At 55.3% G+C, this 12885-nt stretch overlaps 2 protein-coding genes across 2 annotated transcripts in view; one reads left to right on the top strand and one right to left on the bottom strand.

The window, feature by feature from the left end:
- Plcg2 (phospholipase C gamma 2) overlaps window positions 1–12885 on the top strand; it is a 137249-nt gene that overhangs the window by 7083 nt on the left and 117281 nt on the right. The gene's annotated exons all lie outside the window — the stretch shown is intronic.
- Window positions 10218–12581, bottom strand: LOC124966615 (nucleolar and coiled-body phosphoprotein 1-like). The gene is given in 3 exon segments (XM_047528057.1): window positions 10218–10879; window positions 10882–12459; window positions 12462–12581. Coding segments are annotated over 3 exon segments (2103 nt in total). The 3' UTR covers window positions 10218–10474.

Genomic DNA, 12885 nt, shown 5'->3' with positions numbered 1-12885 from the left:
GACTGTCCATGGGGCCAGCTTTCTAGGAGACTAATTTGAGAGTTCAAGGGTACAGTGTATTTTAATTTTAAAGGGCAGCTTGGCAATACCCCACAAAACGGGTTGCACTTTATACTTCAGCCATAGGTTCAGAGAGAAGCCGGGCTCTCACCCACACGCCAAGGGCTTCTGCACTTAGCTATCCCCGGGTAGATTCTGATAGCTTGGTGTAGTTCTTCATTTGATTCGTGCTATCGTGAGCGAGGCTGAAGAGCTTTCTGAAAGGATTCTTCTGGTGTCGGAGGCCGCAGGTCTTAGGTGGCAGCTGGAAGCCCTGCTTTGAACAGGCCGTTATGTTTAGGCCTTATGTTCTCCCCGCTGTGTCCCTGGCCTTGCCCCACCTCCCAGGTGGCCCAGAAACTTGCAGCTGGGGGGAGAGTGGAGGTGTGCTCCTGTCTCCTGGTGGCCTACAGGCCCCAAGCCTGGCTGGCCAGCAGAAACACCAGGCCGGGGTATTACAGGTTCAGGTTACCGGAACCTTCTCCAGAAGCGTATCCTAGCGTGCATGAGGCAGGCGTTGGCTTGGGATCCGCCTCTGTAGCTCTCCCCTTCCTCGCTTCCTTCTCTCGAGCCTCCTGGCTGCTTTTCTTCTTCCTTCTCCCTGGAGGGGCTGAGAGCATCGTTCGCTGCTTCCGCCAGGACTGGGCTGCTGGGGAGCAGAGTTCCACTCACCCAGATGTTTGAGAGCAAGCCCTGCCCGCCCTGCCCCGCAGCGTCACTAGCCTGGTTTCCCCCGGCCACTCTGGAGACCTTCCCTCCCCTTTCCTCCTCCTCCCTCCATCTTTGCCCCTTCCTCTCTCCTTTATCTTCCGCTTTTCTCTTCCCTTTCCTCCCTGTTCACCTCCCTTCTCCTCCCTCCTCCTTTCCCCTCTCCATTGCCACTCCTTCCTCCCAACCCTCCCACCCCCATTTGAGTGCCAGCTCTGCCACGCACCATTCCGGGCACTGGAGAGCCAGCGGTAGGTCAGAGCTTCCTGTCCTCCTGGAACCTGTGTCATCTATTTGGCTAAGCGGACAGGGCTGACTTTGAGTGGTATTTGATGCTCATTCGTGACCTCCTCTCCCTGAGCTGCCATTTCCTTATCTGCAAATGGGAGCGCCGTCTGTGTACCCCACAGGGTTAGGGGTGGGAATAAGCAAGCGAGGCGCGGGGTCCCAGTGCGCGGGAGCTGCCGCTGCTCCAGTGTTGGCTGCTGCCGCTGCTGGGGAGCAGAATTCCACTTACCCAGGTACTTGAGGCCTGGCTTGGGTGTCTGGATGATTTTGGTGGCAGCAGGGACCGTCACTGGGTTTTCAGGAGCGGCGTGATGAGGTCGGATGGTGCCTGTGAACACGCTGTAGAGTCGGCGGTGCTGTGGAGTGGCAGAAGCTGCCGGTCGGGATGAGGAGCTTAGCCCGTGCTCCCCCAGCCCCTGGAGAGAGCAGCCCCCAGGCCCCGGGAGGGCTTTCCAGTTTCCTGTTGTAAAGGGTGACGTCTCAGCTCCAGCATTCCTTCAGGGGTTTCTAGTTGAATAAGAATTTGCCAGGTGGTGGCTGGAAGGGGCAGGCAAACAGGGGCACAGGATGTGTGGTTTTGGGGGGTCCTTGGTAAGAGGTGTATGACTTTTAGACAGGTGTCAGGACCCCATCGCAGGCCTGGGTGACACCCACACCTGACTCATGCACCAAGTGACGTCTAAGGAAGTGAAGGGCTCACAGCCGTGGTGATTTTACCCGCCCCTCGCCCAGCGGGACATCTGGGGGAGTCTGGTGGTGTTCTGTGGTCACACTGGGCACCATGCTACCGGTGTCTATTGCACAGAGCCCAGGGATGCTGCCTGGTAACGCACAGTAATGACCTGGGATCACATACGGGTGGTGCTAAGGTGGGAAGCTGCTCAAAGTCACGTGCCTGCCTTGTATAGAGCTTTGGAATGTCGCTGGGTGAGAGGACTTTCTTGGAACCCCGCCTGATAGATGTCTTTGTTCAGCTCCATTGGCCATCCCCTTGGCCTGCACAGGAGGGAGGATGGAGTTCAACCTGCAAGAGGGGTGACCGATGCCAAGACCAGCCATAGCAAGACCGCATGATCGGTGGCACAGCTGGGCTGTGCACTGGATACGAAGCCAGCAGAGAGGGTTCTTACCTTTCTGGGGTGAGGACCCAGTGGGGAAAGGAGAGGCCTCTTCTGGAGCAGCTGCCCACATGGTGAGTTGAGGTAGAGACTGTCCAGGTGTCTGGTGGAGGTAGCATCTTGAAGAGGGACCAGTGGGTGCCATGTAATGCAAATGTGTCTGAGACCTGGACCAGGCCCAGCTGGGCCATTCTTCACTTTTCTGTGGCCTGGGCTAAGGTCATTTGGTGGTGTTCAGCTGGTATGTTGCCTGGTCTGGAAAGTTCCAGACTCTTCGCTCTCACCGGGGGTGCCTGGGTGTAGAAGGCTAGAAGGGCTCAGTGGGACTGTGGACCTACCGCATGGTGGGGTCGGGCAGAAGCTGCAGGGCATCTTATGACAGCCTCACAAGTCCCAGAAAATCACTTGCACGCGCTCAGGTCGCTAAGTTGGCTCAGGTTTGAGTCGGGGGGTGCTCCCCCCATAGAGGGAGTGGTGTGTCATCTAGGGTGGGCAGCACGTGATCACAGAACAGGCGGATTCTGCACCCGGAGTTTGTGGTCCACGTTTCTGCTGTGCCACCCACTGGAGGTATGGCTGGGAACACGTTTGCCACTTGGTCTTGTTTCGTGCCCGTCAAATGAGATAGCAGTCGTTTCTGTCCCATTGGATGGAATTAAACGGCTTTCATCTTCTGTGCTTTTCTACACGTGGGAAACATTGCATCGCCGCCACTTGATACAACGAGGGCCCAAAGTTAAAAGCCCCGGCGGGGAGTCCAAGGCCTGGCCTCAGAACTAGACCTTGAGGAGCTGCTTTCTTCTCACCTTTGGTTCCTTTTCCTTTCCAAACGTGCGCGTCAGTCAGCTTCCTGTCACTGCAACAAACACCTGAGGCCATCGACTTACAGAGAGGAAAGGTCTGCTTTGGCTCACGGTTTGGAGGTGTTGGTCCAGGTCAGTTGGCTCTGTGGCTTTGGGCCTGTGGTGGCACCTCATGGCGGGAGCGTGTGGTGGCGGATAAGGGCTTCCCTCACGGCCAGGGAGTGAAAGTCCTTGAGGGACAGACGCCACCCAGTGGCCTGAAGACTCCCCTCCAGCCCTGCCTCTCCATGCTCCCGCCCGCCTCCAGAGCCGCGTGGGCTGGCAATCAAGCCTTTGGCACATGGACCTTTGGGGACCCTGCAGACCCAGCTTGCTGCCCGAGGGGGTGGTGCCGCATCCCGCTGGCCCTCTGCATTGAGAGTTAAGGAGGGCTTTCCTTGCTCTTGAGCCGGTGCCTCGGAGGCGGAGCGAGCTGGTGGGACCGCTGGGGTGCGCAGTGTGGCAGCTCTTCCCTCCAGGGCCCCAGAGGGTCTGTCTCCCGGGGAAGGGGCTGGCTCAGGCCCTTTCTGGGTCGGGCCGTGGCTGTCATCTTTTTTATACATTTTTTTATATTTTTAGCTGTAGATGACATAATACTTTTATTTATGTGGTGCTGAGGGTCGAACCCAGGGCCTCACAGGTGCCAGGCAAGGGCACCACTGAGCCCCAGCCCAGTCCTTGGCTGTCATCTTGATCTCATGCATTTGGGAGGTCTGGAATGTGCTTTGGGAGCCTGCACGGTGTCCCCTGTTAGGGGGTCTTTATAGGACTGGCCAAGGCCGTGAGCCACCTCTGCGGGCTGGGACCCATCCATCTCGACGGAACAGGCTTCTCTCTTCAGGTGGCCACTTGGCTTAGGCATGTTTTCTCGGTCTGCTGCCCACGGATGAGGGGTCCAACAGAGGAGCGTGCCCTGGTGTCAGGTTTGTGCTCGCCTGGCCCGTGACAGTGACGGTAACGACGCTGATGACCTGAGGGTGCCGGAGTCGGGGCCAGGCCTGTGCTGTCTGCCGTCTCCGTGGCGATCCTGCCAAGCAGGGCTCATCCCCGCCTTACTCACGTGGGGACCGAGTTTCAGAGAGACTAGGTGACATGCCAAGGCCAGGAAAGGCAGAACTCCAACTGGAACTGGTTCTGCCTGCTGTCGGAAGCTGGGTCCCCTCCTGCTTGCTGTGATCAGGGATGCGAGACGCCACCTGGAGCCAGCACGGGGCCTGTTGGCACTTGGGTGCAGCAGGAGGGAAATGCGTCAGTGCCCGTGAGCCGGGACCCTGGGACGCTCGGCCAGACTCTGGAGCCGCTGAGGAAGGAGACCGGGTCCTCCTCCTCGTGGGCTGGCCCAGCGGGGAGTGAGAGGGTGCAGCCGGAGGAGACCTTGAACTAAGCGTGGGAAAGGGCTCGCGGGGCCAGGGGCGGGTACAGTGAGGCGGTCGCGTATCTTGGCTCATGCTGAAATCCATCCTTGGATTCCTGTTTATTAAAAAAAATATATAGTAGAATAGAAATTTCGTGAAACAATGAAAGAGTAGTTTTCTTACTGGGATCTTTTTTGTCTGTCTTTTTATTGGTGCATTATAATCCTACATAACAGCAGGGTTTGTTGTCACGTATGCCTGCAGACGCGTGGTTCAACAGTGTCACCTGCTCCCTAGTACTTCCCCCCTCCCTCCCCTGGTCCCTTTCCCCTACTGATCTCCCTTCTATTCTCCGGAGAGTCCCCACCATTCCCTGCCCCGCTTTCCCTCTCTGGCGTCCACACGTGAGAGAAAATGTACGACCCTCGACCGTCTGAGTTTGGCTTACTTTGCTGGACATAGTGCTTTCAGGTTCGCGTCTGCTTTCCCACAAGTGACCCAATTCCCTTCTTTATGGTTGGACGAGCCGCCAAGGTGTGGCCGTGCCCCGTCTTCTTTATCCGCTCATCTGGCCGGTCCCGGGCTTGGCTGTTGTGAATCGTGCTGCTGGAAACATGGCCTGCGTGAGCTGCTGAGGTCTGCGGACTTCAGCTCTTGAGCGCAGAGACCCAGAAGTGGCGCAGCCCTTTCATCTCCCGGCATTCTTGTCTGAGGGCGGTCCCTGCGCTGCCTCCATGAAGCACTGTCCCTAAGCCCGAGGCCCGTGGACTCTTACTTATCAGCACAGGTGTGCAGTGGCCGGTGGTATACAGGAGCACAGGCTCCAGAGCCCGAAGGCCTGAGTTCAAATCCTGGCCCTGGTGCTTACTAGGGGTGCAGCCGTGGCCTCTCGGGTCACCTCTTTGGGTCTCGTTGTAGAAGAAGGAAAATAAGGGAATGGTTTTCATCGGGTCCCGTGAGGACTTGGTGAAAGGCAGCCGTGAGGCGCCTCCGAGGGGCCTGGCCCAGGGGACGTGCTCAAGGGCCACCTGCTCTCGCTGCCATCGGTGTCGCTGTGGACGCAGAGATGAGATGGATGTGGGGACTAATGTGGACGCGAGGCCTTCCCCTCCTCTTCCAGGGCCAGCGCTGCTCCCCACTGGGGCGCATCCACATGGGAGCTGCTGGGGCGAAAGGCGGAGCTGACGGTTCCAGTCCTGGTGTGAGACGCGGTCCCGCGTTAGGCTGGGTGGTGGGATCACGGGCACCGAGTGGCTCTGGTTCAGCAAGTACTGCAGGAGGATCTGTGGGTGCCACCTGGCAGCTGTCGCTGGGGATAAGGTGGTGAACAGGACAGTAGAGATCCCTAGGGAGCTTACAGTCTCAAGAAACAGAAAAGCCAAAATAATGATTCGGTCACTTCGAATTGTGATGGATGTTAGGAGTGAAAGAGACAGCGTTGTGACAGAGTAGCAGCGAGGACAGGCTCAGGTAGCCTGTTGCTGGAGGTGGCACTTGAGGTAGGAGTTGAAGGCGAGAAGGCGGGAGCCATGGGAAGCTCTGGGGGCCGGCTTTCCAGCAGAGGACACAGCAATAAAGCTTCTGTATTAAGTGAGGCTGACAACAGTAACAAATTACTACAACAACTTCAACAACTTCTTCTTCTTCTTTTTTTTTTTTTTAAACAGGACTGAGGATGAAACCCAGAGGTACTTTACCACTGAGCTACATTCTCAGCCCTTTTTATTTTTATTCTGAGTCAGGGTCTCACTAAGTTGCTGAGGCTGGCCTCAAACTTGCAATCCTCCTATTTCAGCCTCCTGAGTCTCTGGGATTACAGGCGTGCGCCATCATACCCAGCTACAAATTACTTCTTGATGCAGGTTACTCCTGCTCAAGTCACGGTCCTGTGGAACTGGGGGTGGGACTGTGCAGTCTGCCGGCACCCCCAGCCCCTAAGGTGTCAGAGGCCACTGCAGGATCCTTGTGTGGTCAGCACATGGGGGAGGAGAAGGAGTGGAAGGTGGGTCAGTAGCTTTGTGCAGCTGAGGCCTGGAACCCAGGTGCCTTTCCTCCCTCCTCCTGGTGACTAGGACTTGGCATGTGACTAGCTGCAGAGGGTGCTGGGACAGGTGCTCTAGCCAAGGGCCCGAACGGGCAGTGGGTCTGGTGGGCGTCCTTCTGGACTCTTCCATGGCCCTAACAAGTGGGAAGATGGTGAGAATTGTGTCTGTGGGAATCCAGGAAGGCACGCAGCCTTGCTGCAGAGGGCGGGCAGGTGGCGGCCCTGGGCGCTGGGGACTTTCTCTCTGTGACAGACTGGTGGTGATGTTCCTCTGCAGGCAGCCTCACCTGCCTTCTTGGTCCTCCCCACACCACAACTGGACCGCCCAGCACAGCCCTCTGTCCCACCTTGGCGTTCTCTGTGCCCCATGAGCCGGGGCTTTGGTTCCGGGGGCTCGGGGGACTCCACGACAGGTGTCCAGTGGGTGTGGGCACGCGTCGGTGCTTCCCGAGACCAGCGTGCTCTGGCCTGGGCAGCTCTGGCCGGATGTGCAGGTGGGTCAGATGAGGTTTCCTCTGGTCCCAGGGCTGTGGGCAGGGTCCTGTTACATTGTGTCCCCCTGACGTCTGTGTGTCAGAGTCCTAACCCCTGGGCCTCAGAATGTGACCTTATTTGGGAGGAGGGTCTTTGCAAAGCTAAGGTGACATCATCCTGAGCTGGGGCCACCCCAATCCAGTGTGCCTGGGGTCCTCGTGGGAAGAGCAGAGACCACAGGGAGAGACGGCCACGTGGCCTCGGGGACAACCTAGTTCCATGCTGGGAGCATTGAGGCGCTGGCCATTCCCAAGCCCCCAGAGGGTTGGAGCCCCGTTCTTTCTCAGAGCAGACCAGACTTGCTCCATCTTGTGCTTCTGGCCCTCAGAGCCGAGAGTCAAGAACCTGTCATTTCGGTGCCCCGTGTGTGGCACTTCCAAGGTGGCCCTCGCAAACCAGCACAGCCTGCTAAAGGATGGGCAGGAGGAGAGACGGGGTTGGGCCTGTTGACTGAGTGGACATCACTGGCGAGTTGGAGTTGTCATCAGGGACTTCAGGGCCCTGCGTTACTCCCGGTGTCACGCCCGTGCTGGCCTAAGGAGCAGGGAGGTAGATGTGGGATGGTGAAGCCGGTCTGCCTGAGTTTCAGTCCTGACTCTATCACTTACTAGCTGTGTGATCTTAGGCAAGAAACGTAACCTCTCTGTGCCTCCTTTCCCTCTCTGTGGAATAAGCGGGATGACTGCACTCATTAGCAGGGCCATGAGTCTCCGCGTCTTAGAGGGCACTCTGAAGCCTTCGGTGATCATGGCTCTTGCTGCTTTCTCGTTTCTTGGAAACATGCCCCTTGCATTTTCTCATGACCGCAGTTCAGCTTGCTGGCTCCTGCGGTATGGGATGTCATGTGGGTCGTTTTTCAGACGTTAAGCGCCGTCTCTGGATTTCGGAGCTAGGTGGCCCAGCCCAGCACTCGGGCTGTCTGCAGGGAGAGGAGGGGAGGGGAGAAGGTGGCCTGAGAACACATCCCACTCTGAGAAGCCAGGCTGGGCTCCGGAGCAGCTGGAGCAGCTGTCCGTCGAGGCGGGCCTGGGGGCTCCTGCATTGTTGGTCCTCGGGGGTGGGGTGATCTGTTAAGAGGCGCCCCTCGGGGATCCTTTTGGAAAGAACACTTTCCCCACCTCCATCCCAGCCTGGCTCGGGAACAGGGATGACTGTGGAGCAGGCCAGCAGAGCGTCAGGCCTGGATTGGTTTTGGAAGAGATTTAGGCGCTGTGCAGTTTGGGGTTGAAACTGGAGATCCAGGGGTCAACTCTTCCTGCTTCTGGGCTGGATGAGGACCAGGACCAGGCCTGAGCGGTCCTCACCATGGCTGTGATGTCCGAGGCAGGGACCTGTGTGCCAGCGGGAGGTGCTGCCAGCCTGAGCCCTCGCCTGCCTGCGGCAGGTGCTCCTCAGGTGCTTGTCAACAGACCAATCAGGAAAGTGACCTGGGCACTCCCTGAGCCCCCACCCCATATCTGGGGTGAAGAGAGGGCTTCTCTGAGACCACCTCCTCTTGAACCATGGTTCTAGTCCCAGCCTGGCACTTACTCTGTGATCCCAGGTCGCCTGCTGGCCTGCCTCTTGGAGGCTGAGATTCCTCACTTGTAAGGCGGGAAAGTGGCAGATCCTACCCCATTAGATCAGTGGGAGGGTTAAGTTAGTTAATGTGCAGCTTGGCGGGCGGATGGCCGTGCCGCCCACTCACACTCTGAGGGTCTGGCTAGGCCGCAGGTGCCTGGAACACAAGGGGGCCCAGGTACAGCCTCCACGTGTGGAGGACCCTCTGCGAGGCTGTGGCCGCGGCCAGGGGTCCTCTGGAGTAGGTCCCTTGGTCTGAGGTTGTGTGAGGCAGGCAACCTGGCTCCTCACCTGCAGGGAGAGTGGGTGAAGTTCCCTGAGCAGCAGCCCTGTGCTGTTTAGGTCTCCGTCTCAGCACCGTGAGCTGCTGCTTTCATCTTGCACAGGCTGTGCTGGTGGCCACGGGTGGGCGTGAGTTGTGGGGGGCAGAGTGTCGTGTGAGGATTGTGTTCTGAGAAAAAAATGGGAACTTACTAATTTGTAGAATGGAAACCAGCAAAATTACAGTAGCAGGAAGAGACCCTGCAGAGCTGGGGAGCGGACCTCGGCTGCAGCCTCGCCGGGGTCCCCTGGGTCCCTCCCCTGTGTCCTGCTTGGGCTGGAGTCTACTCGCCAGGCCAGCCGTCCCCTCCCCAGCATGCCCAGCCACCCTGGTCTGTCCCTGACTTCTGCCTGTGGAAGGACCTCTGCAGGGCCTGGCTACAGAAGGCTGGGGTCCCTGGGATGGCAGGAGGGCTCAGGCCAGGGGGCCAAGGCAGATGACGTGCCAGCTTCCTGTTTAGGGCAGTTCTGACCTGGGCTCTCTGACTTAGCTTTGTTTCTTTCAATTAAAACAACTCTTATTCCCCCCTGATTATAGAAGCAATAGGAATTCATTAGAAATAAACCACACTGGGGTGAGGGAAAAACCCCTTCGCCCTCCCCCTGAGATGAGTGTTGACATGTGACACCGCCCCCCCTTTTTTTTTCTGCAAGAGGTGGATATATTTTCAGAGTGCAGTCTTGTGCCATTGCACACTTTAGTAACCTGCCCTTTTCATTTTGTTCTCTCTTGTGATCATCTTATTATAATGAACTAATTTAAATGTTGAGGTTGGTCTAGAGAATAATAAGATGGACACCCCAGGCTCAAGAGGGAGGGCTTTAGGGTCTGACTCCCTGCATTCAAATCCCAGCCCTGCCACTTACCAGATTTATGACCATGGACACATTGTACCCGTCTGTACAATGGGTTGTACAATGGTGTCTCCCTCTCTGGGTTTGGGGAGGTAACTATGTCTGGCATGTTGGTTGACATGGTGTTTTGCCACGTGACTGAAGGTTTACAATGAGAGTGACCTGCTATTGCTGTGAGTACTAGTAGTGGTACTAGTTCTGTACTCTCTGGTAGGTAGAATAAAGGCCTCCACTGCTGCCCACTGTTCTGAAGATGTCCATGTTTTAATCTCCAGAACCTGTGAATATCTTGCCCTATTTAGTAAAAAGTTCTCTGCGTATGTGATGATGTTCCAGACCTTGAGATGGGAGATCATCCTGGATTACGTTGGTGGGTCTGATGCAGTCACAGGGTCTTCATAAGAAGGAGGTGTGAGGGTCAGAGTCAGATGGGAAGATGGGACCCTGCTGACTTTATTTTTTTTATTTATTTATTTTTTTTCAATAAGAAATGATTTAATATAAAATGTACAAATTTCTCAGTATGAGGACTTCCACAGAACAGGAAGACAGGAACAACTAAAATGATTTTCTTAAAAAAACAACATTCCTCTTGCATTGTCCCTGATACTCAACACTCAAAAACAAATCTGTACAAAACTAAAAACAAAGAAAAGGACCAGAGAGGACATTATGTTGCAATGTCTTAGGACCTACTCTAAACTTCTGTCCTCACCAAAACCCTGCCCTAACAGTGCTGAGGGTTTCCAGGTCCATTGGAGATGAGTGGCCTCCCATCATCACCCTTGTTTTGCCAAGGGTAGCCCCAGGTCACTCACTGTCAAACTTGACAGAATTGACCTGGACAGAGATAGAGCCTCCCCGGTAGCTGCCCCGTTTCTTCTTGGTTTTCTCATGCCGGAAGGATTTGCCTTTGGTGAACTTCAGAACCTGATTGGCTCGCTCCCCACAGTCTCCAGCTGCTCCTCGCTTGGCATCAAAGGAGTTGTCTGCCACTCGTGAATCCACTTCAATTTCCTCCTCTCTGACCCTTCGGAATGGGGAAGATGCCCTTTTTTCTCCTTTCTTCCTTTTTGGAAATGTGTTAGGAGTTTGAAGCTTAATCTTCTTTGTTTGAGGAGTCGCTCCCTCATTCTGCTTCCGTTTCTTTCCTGAACCTTGCTTGGAAACTGCCACTGCACCCTTTTTCTTCTCTTCCTCCTCTTCTTCCTCACTGTCCTTGCCTGCTTTCCGTTCTGGGCAGTCAATGCCGAGGTGCCATTGGCCTTGAGGGCATGTGGTTTTGGAGTGCCCTTGCTCTTGGGTTTTTTTCCCTCCTCCTCCTCACGGGAATCATCAGAGGAGGAGCTGCTGCTACCCTCGGCCTTTACCTTCCTTACAGAGGCTGTTTTAGAAGGGGCTACGGCCCCTGCTGCTTTCTGGGACTTCTTCTTAACTGGGGATTTGGATGTCTTCTCCTCTTCCTCCTCACTGCTAGAACTGTCTGAATCAGAGCTGCTGTCCCCACCACTCTGAGGAGCCTGTTTGGCAAGGAGAGATGGTGCTGTTTTGGCAGTCACCTTGGACTTAGGGGTGGCCACAGTCTTCTTTTTCTTGTCCTCCTCACTGGAACTGCTTTCCTCCTCACTGGAGCTACTATCAGCCTTTCTAGTCAGAGGCTTCTGGCCACCGCATGCAGGTTGCTTAGTATTTATGGCTGACTTAGCCACAGGTGGCTTGGGAGTGGCAGCTGGCTTACTTATGGAATTCTTGGTGCAACTAGCTTGCTTGGCAGGAGCTTCATCCTCAGAGCTGTCAGAGCTGTCTGAAGAGCTCTCTTCTGCCTTCTTTGCTGGGTCTGGTTTTGTGGTAGCTTTGGAGATGACTGCCTTAGCTAGGGGTTTCTTCTCTTCTTCAGAACTTGAATCAGACTCATCGCTACTGTCTTCACTGCTTTCCACAGGCTGTACCATCTCCACAGCTTTCTTGGGAGGTTGGGTTCCCAGGGATTTCTTCAGTGGTGGAGCAGAAGGTGGAGGGACTGAACTGTAGGGACCTGGTTTTTTCTTCATGGGTTTTTTCTGCTCCTCTTCCTCCTCACTGGAGGAGTCTTCACTGCTAGAGCTCTTTTGTGTAGGGGTGACAGCTGCTTTCACTGGGACTTTTGCTACAACTTGCTTTTTAAGTACAGTCTTCTTGGTGATGGCTGCTGCCTTCTCCTCTTCTGAGTCATCACTGCTACTGCTGGCTGCTTTGCCATTGGTTACTTTAGGTGCTGCTCGAGCTGGTACACCTGGTTTGGCTGGGGCTTTTGCCTGAGCTTTCACTGCCATAGGTGTTGTCTTTGGCTTCTGGTTCTTCGGTGCCTCATCCTCTGAGCTTGAGTCAGAATCAGACTCAGAGCTGTTGGCCTTCTTAGGAGGAGCTCTGGCTGCCTTGGCTTGGGGTTTAACTCCCTTCTGGGAAGCCTTTTTCTTTTTATTCTCCTCTTCTTCCTCCTCCTCATCACTGGATTCTTTACTGCTGCTGCTCTCTGAAGCTTTGGCCACAGTCTTTCCAGGATGCTGAGGCAGACTGGCCCTCCTGCCAGGTACAGCAGCCCTCTTAGCTGGAGGCCCTTGAACTTTCTTCTCTTCCTCCTCACTCCTGTCCTCACTACTGTCACTGGATGAGCTCTTCTTCTTAGCCTTCTTAGTCACTGGTCCATTTGTCTGTAACTTCCGCTTTGGGGCCTTGGTTGACCTGTTCAGCCAGAAGCTATAGATGTCCAAGAGGGAAGAGGCATTGGCATCCTGCTGCGTCTGTAGAAAAGAGAGAGAGCGCCTGTAGCTTTGGCGAACTTATTTGCCACCTCCGAGAGTTGGTTATCACGCAAAAAGCCGAGCACTAAGGGATACAGATCGCTAGGAATCACGCGGCGCATGCCGGAGTCCGCCATTCTCCCGGCAATCCCTGCTGACTTTAAACATGGAGGAAGGGGCTGGGAGCCAAGGAATGTAGGTGGCTTCTAGAGGCTGGAAAAGTCAGGGGAACTAGTTCTCCTCAGAACCTCTGGAAGGACCAGCCCTGCTGACACCTTGATGTTAGCCCAGTGAGAACACTGTTGGATTTCTGATCTCTGGAACTGTAAGATAATAAGTTTGAGCTGTCTTCTGCTACCATGTTTTTGGTAATTTGTTATAGCAGCAACAGGAAACTAATACATTCTCCTGGTCACCTTGGACAAGTCATAATATTGGCTT

This window comes from Sciurus carolinensis, chromosome 16 (genome assembly GCF_902686445.1).
Source record: "Sciurus carolinensis chromosome 16, mSciCar1.2, whole genome shotgun sequence".
Lineage (NCBI taxonomy): Eukaryota > Metazoa > Chordata > Mammalia > Rodentia > Sciuridae > Sciurus > Sciurus carolinensis.
The sequence above is the reverse complement of the archived record's forward strand: the minus strand, read 5'-3'. Positions and strand labels throughout refer to the sequence as shown.